Source organism: Phyllostomus hastatus, unplaced genomic scaffold (assembly GCF_019186645.2).
Source record: "Phyllostomus hastatus isolate PE091 unplaced genomic scaffold, TTU_PhHast_1.1 phas_scaffold_345, whole genome shotgun sequence".
Taxonomy (NCBI): domain Eukaryota; kingdom Metazoa; phylum Chordata; class Mammalia; order Chiroptera; family Phyllostomidae; genus Phyllostomus; species Phyllostomus hastatus.
In genome coordinates, this window is record NW_025334024.1 from 11,838,869 (window position 1) to 11,854,209 (window position 15,341).

Genomic DNA, 15,341 nt, shown 5'->3' on the forward strand with positions numbered 1-15,341 from the left:
GATGGGGCTGACGCAGGCACTTTGGTTCACAGAAATTACAAGATGCTTCAGAATGGAATGAGAGGTGATGGCGGGGAGAGAAGAGATTGGGGCGGGCCAGGGTAAAGCATGAGGACCCCTCTAGGGATCGGCTGATCTCTCTCTGTCCTCTAACCCACGCAGGGTCTGGGTCCCAGAAAGAGGAAGGCACACGGGGTCCTGCTGACTCCCTGTGCAGTGCTCCTTCCTATGCCCCGAGCTGAGGGCAGGGCTCACGCAGCCCCTGGAGACGCTCCTCCTGGCTGAGCTCTGACCTCTGCCTTCCTTTTGGGCATGGCCACCTGGTGCCTCGGGCCTGTCTCTCGCCTCTGGGGAGGCAGGAAGCGTGTGAAAGGAAAAGGGCCGTGCCACCCACCTCAGACCCCTGGCAGGCACTGGCATGATCTGTGTTTACGAGTGACAAGGTGCTGGCTGCCCCCTGGCACTGTCAGGTAACAACCCAGCTTCTAGCTTGTAGAGAAGTTCCCTGCTGTCTGTTCTGCCTCTTGTTTCCTGCCTGTGAAATGGGCTCAGCCGTTCTAGCCCCTTCTCTGCTCCTTTGCTGAGGGATGATGGGTCCTTTCGAGGAGTGAGGGTGCTGACGTGAGTGCCAGGTGCTGGGCTCAGGGCTTCACGGGCTCAGGGAGGACCTGTGTCTTGCCAGGATCGCATGGCCACTGAGAGACAGAGCCAGGGTGGGAACAAAGTTTGGCAGGATCCGAAGCCAGAAAGTGCGCGTCATCCTGCGTGGCCTCTCTAATTGTGGGGGTTGTGGCTTGTTGAGTTGTCCACAGAGGGCAAGTCTGCTGAGAGACCGACCCCCTGCTTATGGCTTACCACGCATGAGTTCGTGTAACCCCTTCAGCACCCCTGGGAGATGAGGCACCTTGCCCAGGGCTGTGGAACAGGGTGGGTCTAGCTCTGTGCAGCCCCAGCAGTGGTCGAGGAGACCAGCAGACCAGGCGTGGCACCTGGTTGAACCTCTGCCAGTGATCCCGGGGCCCCTTGTGCATGGCTCTGTGCCAGCCAGTGCTGTGAGGGGAGAGTTGGCCAGGGAGTGAGGAGGCACTGGCCAGGGCAGCCAGGCCGTGGACAGCTGGAGCCTGGTAGGGCGGGCTCAGACGGGAACAGTGGGGAGAGGCAGTGTCCAGGTCCAAAGTCCATGGTTCGGTCTCCAAAGCACCCGGCATGCCCCTCCCGCCACCTGGCTTGGCTCTGCCTGGCCTTCCCTCTGCAGGAGGTGATCTCCCGCTGCTGCCGTACTCAGCAGGTCAGCAGGTTGCTCTTGTTCACTCTCCAGTGCTCAGGCTGAGGGCAGCGTCCCTGAGAAGTCCTCTGGGACCCGCATCTGTGATTGTGTGTTCATTGTTGAGGTCATTTGGTTGCTCTCAAGCTCCCTCGGGAGACCGCAGGCGCAGGCTTCCTCAGGGTAGGACCCAGGCTGGCCTGGCTCCTCTCTCTCCACCTCACGGCCCTAGCTTGCCCAGCCTGCCTGCCAAGGATGTGTCCCTGGGAGCACCGAGGGGCCCCTGCAGACAGGTGGCTCTGTCTCTGCATTGAGAGCCGGCTGTTTCAGCCGCTGCTCCGGAAGCCTTGTTGGGGAGGCTGAGCGGGACCCTCAGACAGGCTGCTTCTGGTGGGGAGGACGTTTGTGGCTTGAGGGCGAGGGCTCTAGACTGCACGGTGCTGGATCGTCTGCACCTTCAGTGAGTTTCTGAACCTGTTTCCTCATCCGTGTTGTGGGGATGTGAACAGCACTGAGCTCTCGGGGTTTTGTGAAAACTTGGCAAGCAGAAAGCTCTTAGTAAGAGAAGGATCGGTCACAGCAGATACTGTTGTTGAGGCTGTCATCTTTATCCTGCCACCGTCGGCTGGCACAGCAGCCAGGACCCACTCCTGGCTCCCACACGCTTCTCCGCGGCCTGCGCGGTCGGCCTGCAGCGCCCCCTTCTCTCTGCTGCGTGTGGTTCCCAAGGCCTCGTGGTGGCATGCCCGTGCCTGCCCTGCCCTGCCCTGGCCTGCCTGCAGGACCTCTTCCTCTTGAGCCTTGGATAAGCCTTGGATGGACAGGTCTTGACTTCACCCTGCCGACAGAGTGGCCTTCAGTGGGGCGACCAGCTGGTCCACCCTGTCCTAGGCCAGGTGGACTCCCTTCCCTGCGTCCTCCAGGGGTGGGCATGGGGTTGCAGGTGGTGGAAACCACTGGGGCGGTGCAGCCCTGTCCTCAGGTGTGGTCTGAAGCAGCCTGGTCAGCAAGGGGTGGGCAGGGCTCTTGGCGGGAAGAAGAGCACCCCTGAGGTGAGTCTCAGTACCTTAAGGGAGGGGCTCAGTCCTGCAGGTAAGGCAGGCAGGCCTCGAGGTTGTGAGGTGGTGCCTACTGGCCCCACTTCGCATCGCCCAGTGGGTGTTTGTGCTCCCCACAGTCTGCTCGCCTGCGCCTGTCCCCTCCCCTCTCTGTGCCCATGGTCTTCCCCAGCCTCTTCCTGGCTTCATCTCAGCTGCTCGCTGTGGCTGCATCCTGGTCAAACCATTGTTTCTTCACCTTACTCCTGGTCACTGTGCGCTGGCTGGTGTCTCTTCCCTTCAAGAAAAGGAAAAAGAGCTAGGGACACGCTAGCGACCTCAGGAGAGGTGGCGATGGGTGCCCTCTGGCAGGAGAAATGGTCACAAGTTTTGCCTCTAGGGATAATCCCTTCTCTAAGGGAAATTAGAGGCTCAGAGGGCTTTCAGTCATTTTACGTTATTTAAACCCCTCCAAGTTCCAAAAAGGATTTAAAGCAGATTATGGTGAAAGACACAAACGGTCTGAGATCATCCAAAGATCCAGAACTATGTAGCATATGGAGAAAGTGGGCATACAATTTTAATTTTAAGCTCCCTGGCAACCAGGGCAAAAAGGGTAACGTGGTGGGTTTAGGATTGTGATACCTGTTTTTGGTATTCTACATGTGTGCGGTGAGGCATGCCAGGGAGTCGTCTGTGCCACCAAATCCTGGCTGCCCTGCTACGTGCTTGTCCCGAAAGTGGTGCGACCACACACCTTTCTGTTCACAGCTCTCCCCAGGTATCTGGGGTTTGAACTCCTCCTTCCCAGGTTGCCCATGGGGGGAAGCATTGTAGGTTTTTGAGTCACCCATGTTTCTCTGAGGCCCCTTTCCACTCCAGAGATCTTAAAGGAGAGAGGCTTCTAGAAGAGCAGAGGGTAGAAGAGGATGGAGGCTGTCCTGGGAGTCAACCAGATCCTCCACCCTCCCCAGATTCCTGGGCTCCCTCCCCTTTGTCTCTGGCCGCCTGCCTGGACACTGCACCGGGCAGACACCCCTGGCTGCACCTGCTTCAACCCCTGGGGTGCCCCGGCCCAGTGGAGACCCCGCCTCTCAGGAAGCTCAGCTTGGGGGAGGAGGGTTGCTTGGAAGCTGCTCCCTGAGTCCCTAACACCTCAAGCTCTGCTCTTCACACTGAGGGAGTTGGCAGCCTATGCTATTTTTACAAATTTTTGCTGTTACTTTTTCTGCATAATGAGTCTTAGCAAAAGATTCACACATCTGCTCAAATGCCACCTCCGCAGAGAGCCCCCCGCCAGGCACCTTGTATAAAGTCCCCTCGCTGCCACCCCTCTTGCTCCCCTTCAGATCCCTGGCCAGGCAGACGTTCGCGAGTTTGTGTTCGCCGCCCGCCCCACCAACACACACCTGGAGTGTCAGTTCCCAGAAACCTGGTTTCCAGGCAGCTGTATCCTAGTAGTGAAGAGGTGCCAAGGGGATGACCAGCACACGTAATCACATGACAGAGCCCACAACTAGCCACTCCCCACGCCCCACACACCTGCCGCCTGCCGGGGAGACCCTGCCCAACGCCCCGCATTGGCTGGCGGATCTGCAGGGGCCAGGGCTCGCCGGAGGTTTTGTTCCTCCTGTGGTTCAGGGGCTGGGGCCGCTCAGGGCACCTGAGCAGGGGCCAGGAGAGCAGGGAGGGCTGAGTGCAGAGCACCCCTCCCCCTGGTTCCTGGCACGGTGGGGCGGGGCTGGTGTGTGATGACGGGGCGGGGCAGGGACGTGCTGTGGACACTGGGGTGCGGCTGTGCACTGTGCGGCCTGCACGTGCCTTCAGCCTGGTGACCTGGTGATGGGCAGGGCTGCTGCTGCTGGTGGTCACACTTAACAGATACACACACCGAGGCTCGGAAAGCTGCAGTGATGGGCTGAGGGTCCCACGCCTGCTGGAATCTTTAGCATTCTCTCCTGGGGCACATGGAGCCTTTCTCTGTAGGTTGGAGCAGGCGCAGGTGGGATGTGCCACAGTGGGGCCTGAGGGGGGGAGAAGAAGCAGCGCCTTCCCAATGGCTGCCTTAGCTCTGTATCCACCGCTTCCTGTATTCTCACCCCATGCCCATTGCCCTCAGAGCCCACTGCCCCCAGAGTCCCCTCCGGCAACACCGCTGGCTCCCTGACCACCTGTCCCAGCTGAGCGCTGGGCAGCCGTGTTCTGCCCCTCTGTCCGTGTCTCTGGGCCCCTGTGAGTCTCTGTGGGTCTCCGTGGGTGTGGGCACCTGTGCTCCTCTGAAAGCAGGCTGTGGGGGGGACAGCAGATGGCATGTGAAGTGAAGTCACCCCCCCCCCACTGCCCTGATGCACTGGGGCTGGTTGCTATGGGGAGAGGCAAGAGCAGATGGCGGGCTGGGGCCAGCTTCTTGACCACGCCCTTGTCCCTGCCAGCCCAGCTGGAGCTGGACAGCCACCAGCAAAGCCTTCTCTCTGAGGACAGGGGCTTGTCTCCATGACTCTCCTCCTCCCACCTCTCTGTTCTCCAGCGGGGACCCAGCCCCTCTCTTCCCCACCCCCACCGCTTCCACCAGCCCCATTCCCCCTCTGGGAAGAGTTGAAGGGTGGTGCTGGGTGAGGGCACCAGGAGCGGTGCCCCACTGCCAGAGGCAGGGCGAGTGCACCCAGGCCCCAACTTTCTCATTGCACACTTGGGGCTCCTGACTACGTGACAGCTCCCAGGGAGGTCCCCCACCTAGAGAGTGGAAGAGGGGGCTACGGAAGAGAAGGGGGGCACTGAGAATACTGGGGTCAGCATCCTGAGTGGGGCAAAGAGCCCCTGGGAAGTGCCCCAGGGCCCAGCCTGCCCACACACCCCATCCAGCCTGGGGTCTGCTGTGAGCAGAGCCCCTTTCTGAAACAGGTCCCTCCCTGCAGGTACCTTGCTGCTCTTTAATTTTCAAATTGGAAAAGCAATTAGGAGAGAATGCTCCTCCTTCCAATTCCTTTAAAGAGCCAGAGTGGGTAGGGAGGGAAATACAGGAAGGTGGGGGGCGCTGAGGTTGCTGACATTCAGGCCTGGGCCTGGGCGGCCAGTCTGCCCTCTGCCCACACCCAGTCCCCTCCCCCAGCGACATCCCTGCACCTGGTCGCTCTGCCCCCACACCTTTGGTCCTGGCCCTGCCTTTGCATCCACGCCTGCCTCTGCGGACGGGCCTGGTGGATGCTGAAGGGAAGGGCAGGACTGGAGCCCTCCTGCCCCAGGAGGTGGTGGCTGGGGAGGGATTTGGCTCCGAATGTGGGGTCTGCCCACTTCCCAGAGGCAGAGTCCCCACTGTAATGACAACTGCTCTGTCGGTCACTCAACCCTCGAGGAGCAGGGGACAGTAGGAAAGCTCTTTATGGCCAACAGCTCTGACACCCACCCTAGAGAGCACGTGCTGCTCTGTCTGGGGTCCCCTGGGTGCTTTGCCGTGGGGTCGTGTCTGGGTGGCTGGGTTATGGTTGTAGCTCTGCCACTTTCTGGCAGTGTGACTTGGGCAAGGCCCTGCCCCCTGTGAACCTCTGAGTAGTGATAGTTCTGTCCTGGTCCCCAGGGTGGCAGTAAGGGCCATGTCCAGCTTGTGTTAACGTTTTTGTTTGTTTGTTTTTTTAGCTTTATCTATTTATTTTTAGAGAGAGGAGAAGGGAGGGAGAGAAACGTCGAAGTGAGAGAAAAAACATCAATCCGTTGCCTCTGGTACACACCCCAACCAGGGATCAAACCCACAACCCAACTTACAACCCAGGCACATGCCCTGAGTGGGAATCAAACCTGTAGCCTTTCACTTTGCGAACGACGCCCAGACAGCTGAGCCACACAGGTCAGGGCTGTGTTAGCAGTTCTTGAAGCAGCTGGGCTCAGCTCTTGTCCAGGCCATCAATGCGGGCCATCGACAGGGGTCCCCCATGCAGAGCTGGCTCCACCTCCGAGGCTCCTTTTGAGCTTGCCAAAGTTGGATGGCGGAGCCCGGGGGGAAGGCTTCACTCCGTGGGCCTCCAGATACATCATTTCTTCCTGTCCCTGGGGCTGGCAGCACTCACCTCCGGTCTCAGGAAATCCTTTCCTGCCGTTACTCCCAGAGCCGGCCATCCGCTGACCCATCTAGCCACCCTCCTGTGCTACTGGGAAAGCCGAGGCTGCAGGAGGGGAAAGGGCCTCCCGCAGTCACTGTGCAAGCCCTCGGAGCCCACTCCTTTCACTCCCATTGTCGTAAGCGTTGTCTTGCATGATTTTGGCCTTCAAAAGTAGCCATCCTAACAGCTGCACAATATTCCATTGAGAGTCCATGGTTGCCTCACCAGTCCCCTATAGTTGGGCGTTTAGGGGAAGCCCCGCCCCCTTTGTTTGCAGTTATAAATGCTGCCAACAGACGTTGTTGGGCCTGAAGCAAGAATTATTCATTGTGCAATGGGTCTCACTTGAAGAACAAGACCTAGAAAGCCCAGAGAGTGGGAGCTGGGTCCCAAGCTCTTCTTCCCACCTAGGGTCTGGGATCACCCCAGTGGACACTCTAATGGACAGATGAGATCCAGTGTCCCCATGTGCTGGGCCCACTGTGTTCCCTGTACAGATAGCTCCATTCCAGGCCCCAATGGGAGAGACTGGTGACATCACCCTCTAGCCTGTGGGCTCATCTCCAGCCTGACTGGAGGTGCCAGGCTGCTCCCGGGGTGGGCGTCTGCGCAGCACTCCTGCATCTCCACCCAGCAGCACCTCCTCAGCTCCTCCTCATCACACAGCTGCTCTCCGTCCTCTCCGCACACTCCCCTGCACCCATGTGGGGTTGGCCCTGTGTGGGGGGCAGTGCTGGCCCCACTTCTCAGTTGCCTGTCCTTTGGGGTCTCTGAGTGCTACAGAGCCCTTGGCTTTCTTTGCTCCTTGATCCCCTTCCTGCCCTGTCCAGAAGGTGCCGCAGAGCAGACAGGGCGACCTGCAGTCTGGTAGTCCCACCATTCTGTCCCTGGATACCAGCCCTGCCCCTTCTGGCTGGGAATCTGTGGGATGGAGCAAAGGGCTGTAAACTGGGTCTTAACCTCTTCATCTGGAAAATGGGGCTAATTGTGGAGCCTGTTTTGCAGAACTGCTGCAAGCATGAAATGACCATGTGATCATAGAGCCTTGGCCCAGGGCCGCAGGGAGGCTGACCTGTGGGCTGTGTCACAGTTGAGTTCCTTAGCAATCCGCTCAGGAGGGTCTGCTTCCCCATACACCCCAGCCATGGCCTGACCACTGGGTCCCATCCTCCATGCCCCTCCCCCCCGTAGGCCTGAGAAGGAGCATTCCTCTTCTCCTCCTTCCAGCACAGTGGGGCACAGATCCTAGGGCCTTGATTCCAAAGCGGAAATGCCATTCTGGGAGGCACAGGCTGGGGGGGAGGGAGTTTAAGTAGAAAAGGAGCAAATTTTTGAAATGCCTCAGCCGGAGCTGGGTTCCCTCCCCCGGCCCGCCCCCACACCGGCAGCCCCGCCCCCAGGGCTGCTCTAATCCAGCTCCAGAGACTGGAGGGTCTTTCCCTTCCCTTCCCTTGTCCCCAGCCAGACACCTCCTCCCCTGCCTAGGCCAGCTAGGACAGAATTGAGGGCCGGGACATTTGTGCCCCCTCCCATCCCTGCAGAGACCCGACTGCAGGACACTGCCTGGCTGTGAGGCCTCCTCCCCTCACAGAAGTGTGGCCTTTGGAAAACCCCAAAGACCCCCTGCAGCCCCCCGGCCCCCGGCATAGACAGACAGATGCTCACGCATGGTCCAGCTGGTTCTGATCTGCTTCCTTGGAACCTGGGTACCAGCCAGTTTGGGGGTGGGGGTCAGAGTGTAGAGGGGCCCACTCTTCCTGCCTGACTTTGGGGCACAGCTGTTGGGAGCAGGCAGGAGGGGATGCCCTAGGCAGTGTTACTTGCAGAGCTGGCTCTTCTTTTGCAGGAAAGTAGGCTGTTTTGAGGTAACAAATGGGCTAGTCTTGGGGAAGGCACAGGGTGGCAGCCAGCTTTTCTACTCCTTGAGGACTCTGGGTCACATTGTGTCCGAATCCCACTGCCTCTTCCCCAGTCCTTATGCTGTGAGTTCTGTCTAATGCTTCCCTGAGAAACTTTGAGGAAATGCGGATGTCCTGGTTCCCACATGGTTTTTCTGGAGGGGGAACCTAGGAACGTGTTTTTTAACAAGCTCTCCAGGGGACCTATGACCAGCCGGACTTGGGCTGCCTCAGCCCAGCCCCTTCATATGGACAGGAGAGGGCCTGCCCAAGGTGGCACATCTGGCCTGGGTGTCCGGTGTGTGTGTCAGGTGGAGGGACAGCCATGGACCCACTGGGTTTATAGGCATTTTATAGGCTAGAGCCAAGTCTGCCCCACTGCTTCCCTCACAGTGCGTCCACGCACACAGCGAGTAACCCAGGATGTTGACTGTCCAAGCACCTGGAGATAAGGCACCAAACTGACCGGTTCTGGAGCAGGTTCCCTTGAAGATCTCCCTGCAGACCACTGTATAAGCCTGGGCTCAGCTCAGGGACCAGTATATGCTGGTCCTGCTGTGTGGGGTGGCAGTACCTGACCTTCGGCCTAGGGACTGGGGACTCAGGAGAACCAGAGCGCTTTCCACTCAGTTCCCAGTGGCGGTGGTGCTTCTCTCCTTTTCATTCTCTGCAGACCCCCCCACCATGTTGCTGAAACAAATGAGTTAACTGTTGGGGCACAGGGTGTTAGGCCTGGACAGGACTGACTGAGGGATTGAGATGAGGCCAGAACTGGGACCGTGGGGGGACAATTTAAGGAGGCTGGGTTCAATTCAGTGGAGAAGGTGGGGGTTGGTGAGCCCCAGTCCATAAATGGACTGGAGCCTCCCACACGGTTCCTCTGGTAGAACAGGATGCATCCCAGATCTGCGCTTCCTGGGTTACTACCGGACCCGCCTGAGCCTCCAACCTCCCTGCCTTGAGTCCTCCTTTCCTGGGCTCTTATATGGGAGGCCTGACCTGAGTCCCTGCGGTGGCTGTTATTAATTACTATTAGGGCTGGAGGATGTAGGGCTGTGCCCTGTGCTCTATCGGATCGGAGTCCGACGGCAAGGACACAAGGGGACCGCCTGGGGTTGGTGGGCGCGGAGGGCGTAAATCGACTTGAGGTTGGCGTATCAAGGCCTGCAATGGTTCACAGAGGAGGGCAATCCCGCCAGTCTGCCCAGGAGAGGGGGAATTTGCTTAGGCCTTTGAGGAGGGGCTCGTTCTTCCCGATAGTAGAGGTTGGAGAAGTACATTTGAAGAAAAGGAGATATCCGCGTACTGGGATTGAAGCCTGGCATTCCGAAGGCACCTAGAACTTGGTGCTGGTAGGAAATGGGGGGATGGTCCCACCAGGCACTAGGTGGCGCGTGCCCGCGTACTCCCGCAGCCACTCGCGGGCCCGCGCCCTACGGGCTGGCGGCTCATTTACATAGGGAGCCACAGCATCCAATGGGCGCCCGCGGCTGGGCATGCCGGGAGCCGGCTGGGCTGGCCAGGCCCAGCAGCGGGCGGAGCGAGGTGGGATCCGCTTTGGGTGGCGACGGCAGTGGCAGTAGCGGTGGTGGCCGAGGCAGCGGACGGACTGGGGCGGCTGCGGTGCGCTTGGAACTCCGAGAGTGGTAGCGAGGTGTGCGCCCCTGCGGGGAGCCGGGGCCTCTGGCCAGCCGGCAGGACAGAATGAACTACCTGGTGAGTGCGGTGGGCGGGGTGGGGTGCTTACGCCCGGGAGTCGGGCTGGGGTCCCCGGACCGGCTTCGAGGCTACAGCTCTGCCGGCGCCCGGGGCAGGCCCAGACCGGAGAGAGTTAAGCGAGTGGCATTTCCTGCCGGACCTACGGGTCCTGGGAACCGCCTGCCGCCAGAGCCTCCGTGAGGGGCGCTAGAAAGCTGGGGTCCAAGGTCCTGGACCCGCCTCCCGTTCCTGACCGAGTGCCGGGAGGCGAGAACTGCTGAGAATCCCCGAGCCTGCGCGACCCGGGGGCGGTTGGAAGGGGCCCGGACTCAGGGGCTACTGGCCGGCAGAAAGTTCCTGGATCCGGGGAAAGTTGCTGGCCAGAGGCCCTCTCTCCCCCTGCCAGACGCCGCCTTGTCAGTGACCTTGGGCCTTAGAGCCCTGGCCTCAGTTTCCTTGGCTACAAGGAGGGGTCCTAAGTCACTAGAGCGTGAACTTCCAGGAGGCTTGACTTTCCAGGAAGTGGGGTGATGGTCAGTCAGTTGGTCCATCTGTGTGTTTTCGAGCTGCGCGCCGCCCCCAGGTTAGGGGTTAAAGGCTGGGCGATCAAGTGCGTGGCGTCGACGGAGCTGTCGGCGTGGCGGGTGCGACAGTCTGGGGCCGGTTAATGATTCACTCCGGCCCGCCTGTGCCGGATTCCAGGACTGGAAACATGGCCAGTACCTACCCTGGTTGCAAAAGCGGTGGTAGAAGCTGGATCCTAGCTGCCGGAGTTCGGGGCGCACTGCAACCCCAGGGTTCCAGCCTCCGCAGGTCGAGTGCGGGGCGCTGGGCCAGGGTACGCACGAACTGCTTTTCCGGCGCCGGTAACCCAGGCTTCCAGCCCCTTGTTGCCGCTACACTAGGCAGAGCCCAGCGCCGTTGCAGGGAGTTGGAGAAGCTGAGATTTGCTGAGCGCTGGGGGTGTGTCGGGAGAGTGGGAGGATTAGAGCTGGGGGGAGATGTTGGGGTCTCAGATCCTAGATTGGAGTTTGGGGCTCCCTCATCCATCTTGAGAATGTGGAGTTTCCTTTCCCGCACCCTTACGGTGAGGAAGGGACTAGATGGGAAGGTACTCTCTGAGCTCACCTGCAGAGCTCAGCCAGGCTGGGAGATATTCCTCATCTACCTGGGCTTGGGGATACACTCTCTCTGCCCATTATTTTTCGGAGTGGAGAACTGATGTTGGGGGTTGAGGGTTGCAGGGCTGACACCTAGAAGAGCGGGTGTGTGCTGGGTTCTCGAGGAGCAAGAGTGGGGTTGGGCACAGGTGGAGCCTACAGAGAAGGGAGGTCTGGGAAGAGCTGCTGACATGCCCTTTTGGCACTGGGAGCAACTACCCGCTTGCCCTGGGCAAGGAAGGAGCCCAGTGGGAACTGGGTGGAGGCAGGGCAGGACAGTCACTCTCAGCTCCACTCAGGGAGGAGACCTGATGCCTCTGGCCATGGATGTTTGTGCTGAGCACAGGTGGGAGCGCTGTGGGTGGGCTCCAGCTCTCTAAACTTGGGAAAGCAACTGAAGTAAGAGGCAGTGCCACTAGGGCATCTTGTTGGAGCAGGAAAGGCCCCTGAGACAGCTTCCCTCTCTACCAGTCATACAGATGGTACCGATGGGGAGACCGAGGCACAGGATTGTATCCAGAAGTCTTCTGCTCCGCCCCATGTGTGTGCCCTTATTGGGGGCACTCAGGTCTTTGGGGTGCTTCCGTGTTCTGCTGGAGCTGCCAACTTGATGGGGTCCCTCTGGCCTCTGTGGCCCCTTCCTAGGATCCACCACCCTTTTCTCCTGGACTTGGAGAACTCCATCCCTGCCCTTCTAGGAGCCCACAGCTGGAATCAGCTGGTTGTGTACCCAGGAAACTTCTCGGAGGGCTGAGGAACAGTGTTGGAGTCAGACTTGGAGGGTGGGGTTCCAGCAAAAACACTGAGCCAGCTCCTTCTCCTCTGGGCCTTTAGGGCCCCCAAATAAGGGGCTTCAGGGTGGTCTTCCTCCAAGCTGGTCCCTCAGAGGTGTTTCCACCTCTGTCTTGCTGCCCTAACTCCCTCTGCTCTCTAGGTGAGGAGCGGGGTGAAGAACCTGCCTGGGGTGAAGGGACCACGGAGGGCCGAAGGGGCAGGGCTCCATTTCCAACCCATCTTCACCGTCCAGCCCAGAAATCAGGGATTTTGTACCCTTTTTTTTGTAAGCCAGAGTACCGCACTTTATATGCCATCGTCCATCTCCCTCTCCATTTTGGCTGTAGAGGTGGTGTTTTAAGAGCTGCTGAAAGTTCTCGTTTAGGACTGGAGTGGGCAGAACTCTTCGGGGCTTTAGATATCAAAGTAGAGAGCCTTGTAGGGAGCAAGTCCCTACTGTCCCCTCTGGACTGTCCCTTCTGCCTCTGCCCTCCATGATGACAAATCTGGGGCTGTGGGTGGTTACCCCTACTCTGGGCCTGGTGCTGCCCCAGAAGGAAATAAAGCCAGCCTCATGCTGAGCCCTGTGTTGAGAGACTTGTGTATCCTCCCATCAGGACCCCAGAGACTGGGAAAGAACAACAGGGTGTCAGGCGCACAGGTCTGGGTCTGCCAGCCTGGGTCGAGTCCCTGGGCTGGGTAGCAGTGGTGTGGGTTCTCAGGGGGATGGGGACTATTCCCAAGCTGCCAGCAGTTTGAATGGCCTGGAGGGTGTAGGGCTGTGCCCTGACACCACCCACACAGGCTCCTGGGTGCTCTGGCCCAGTCCCGCTGTGATGTGTGGGGCTGCAGTGCCTTGTCCCACAGCAGGAGGACCCTCCCCATTTCACCTCCCCTCCTCCCAGCCTTCCAGGACAGTGCCTGGGGTGTCCTAGCAGGGGTGGGGGAAGGGGTCTGCTTCTGGCCCAGAGCTGGCCCTGGACACAAGGGCATCTGCTGTTGCCATTGCTGCAGCCACGTGTGGCTTGTTATAGGAGTGTTGGCCGTGGCCACCTACAGGTGGGTTTTTAGTCCTTCATTCTGCAGACTTGTCCTCTGGCCGCTGAGTGTCAGGCATGAGACTCCGCCCTCTGAGCCTCAGGCTCCTGAGGTGGGCAGGACAGGAGCCGTGCTGTCATGCCCCCTGGGGATGGCTCTGTATGAATAGGGGCTTGCCTGCTGCTGTCCAAGCACTGAGGACTTGAACCCAGGTTCTGGCCGCTCATTTGTCCCTGGGATATCACAGAAGTGACGATAAGGCTGCTGGTCCCCAGGTTCCACTGAGGATGTGAGTGTGGGGGGTCTGGGAAGAGAGCTTGGCTGAAGTGGGGACGGGGGAGCAAGATAAGGGGGTGGTCAGGACCCTGGCCAGTGGGCGGCCCCCCCAGGGGTGTTCCGAGCACGAGTGAGCAGGGTCGTGGACGCAGACTGCAGTTGGCACACGCACATTGGGCCTGTATCCGTTGGCTACCGGGGCTCCTTGGGACAAGCAAACAGAATACCCCAGAAATAAACTTGGCTCCCATTTGAGATGGTTCTGGATATGAAGGGAACTAGTGTTTCCCCAGTGACTGCTGTGTGTAAGGCTGCTGTGTATGGGGCTGGAGAGTGTGTGTGTCTCTGTGTGGTTGGAGGTGGGGAACAGGGATGGGGGGGAGGCCTGTGAGGTTTCCACTCCTGGCTTCCATGAACCTAAGCGTTATCCCAGGAACTGCCCAGCTCCACAGTGTCACACAGCCTGGGTCTGCCTCTGCTGCCCCCTGACTGTGACCCTGGCACATCAAGTAACTGTTCTGTGCCCCAGTTGCCTCATCTGTCAGATGGAGGTCATTGCAATGTCTCATAGGGTTAAAAGAGACGAGTGAAATGTGCAGAAGAGCCCTGCCTCTGGCGTGGAGTCAGCACGGGCTGCAATTGTTGTAGTCACTGGGGACCCATCGACCGTGTCTCCACCACTCAGGGCCACCTGGGAGCGTCCTCTCCCAGGCAGGGTTCCAGGGTACCCAGAGCACACCCTAGGTCCCTGAGGCGGACAGAGCCAGTGGGGAGACCTGAATGCCCATCGGATGGCTGAGGTCCTCCCAGACTCGTGACCACCAGCGTCCAAGGCCCAGCTGCTCCAGGTCTGGAGACCCATGCAGCCTGGCTAAGGGTTCTCCTCCGCCTCCTCCCCCTGGGGTTAGCAAACCCCAAAGGGCATTCCTGGCTTCCTCGGGTGAAGCTACACTGCTCCCAGGGAGGACAGGACACCACCTTCTGCAAAGAGGGTTTCTGCCTGAGCCCACCCATCCTGGGCCAGGCCTGGTGCTCGTGGGGTTGTGGGAATTCCATGCTGAAGGAGACAGCCCCTTCCATCCTGGGCGTTGAGATTCAGGGGCATGAGGTGGGCCAATAACGAGATGTATTGGTCAGCACTTCCAGGTGGGGGCAACAGAGAGCAGGTGTCTGCGAAGGGGCACAGGATCCCTCCTGTAGGGCCACTACCCTAGTTCATGTCTTGGAGAAGGAGTGAGGCACAGCGGGAGGTTTCTTAGAGGCAGGTGTGAGGTGGTCAGAGATGCAGGGCAACTCACGCAGCAGCCTCTGTGGTGTCTTGGACACAGGTGGCTGGCAGTGTCTGCCAGGACTGTGATGGTGCCCTGGCGTTGTGCCCTGCCAAGAGATTACAGCTGTGTCCTCTTGCGAGCTGGGGGCTGAGGCACCTGACTGTCCCAGTGGCAAGGGAGGCTGGAAAGCCAGGCTCTGAGGGAGAAGACTCCTCTTATAAGCTGGGGCAAGACCCTGGGTTCTGGGGCACATGTCCAGAGCTCAAGATGGGCTTATCCTGCCATGGGGCACCGCCATTTGGATAGCGTTTACTGAGCTCCCCACGCACCACCCCTGCTCCTCCTGCAGTGTGACTGGCCCCGGCCTGCCTGCTGCTCCAGGGCCGCAGCCCATCACCCCTCTGGCCTCCCATGCTTCAGCACCTTGGTTCATTCCCCTCTGCCTGTATGCTCTTCCACAGCTGGTTGCATGGTTGCCTAGTTTCCGTCATTCATGAGGTCACCTCCTCAGGGAGGAGAGCCCTGACCACCCTATATGCAGTGGCCCTGTCTCAAGGGGGGACTCAAAAAAAAAAACACCTGGAATTATCTTCTGGAGGGCATGCCCCTTGTAGTACAGGCTTTCCCCACTGGGTGAGTGTTCTAGGAATCCATCTGTATCAGTGTACCAGCTGGCAGTGTTGTGAGAGGCCGCATTCTGCTTCGGTGAATTTTTGTTTTTTGAAGACTTAGTGTGTTTGCCCGTTTCATGATGGGTGATTTACAAGGGCATGCCCACACTGTGCTGAGTGTTTTAACAGTGTTTGACCAAAACTGACATGACGCCCATAT

General features: G+C 59.4%; 1 protein-coding gene across 3 annotated transcripts in view; it reads left to right on the forward strand.

Moving 5' to 3' along the window:
* The window catches only part of BCAR1 (BCAR1 scaffold protein, Cas family member), a 37,405-nt gene that overhangs the window by 2,371 nt on the left and 19,693 nt on the right, over nucleotides 1-15,341 (forward strand). The window contains exon 1 of one of the 3 annotated variants that reach the window (XM_045818671.1): nucleotides 9,842-10,009. The exons of 1 other annotated variant lie outside the window; for it this stretch is intronic. In XM_045818671.1, coding sequence (XP_045674627.1) covers nucleotides 9,998-10,009 — 12 coding nt within the window. In that variant the 5' untranslated portion in view covers nucleotides 9,842-9,997. Of the gene's footprint in view, nucleotides 1-9,841; nucleotides 10,010-15,341 lie in introns of those variants that run through there. One more of the 3 variants, XM_045818673.1, reaches the window with a different exon arrangement.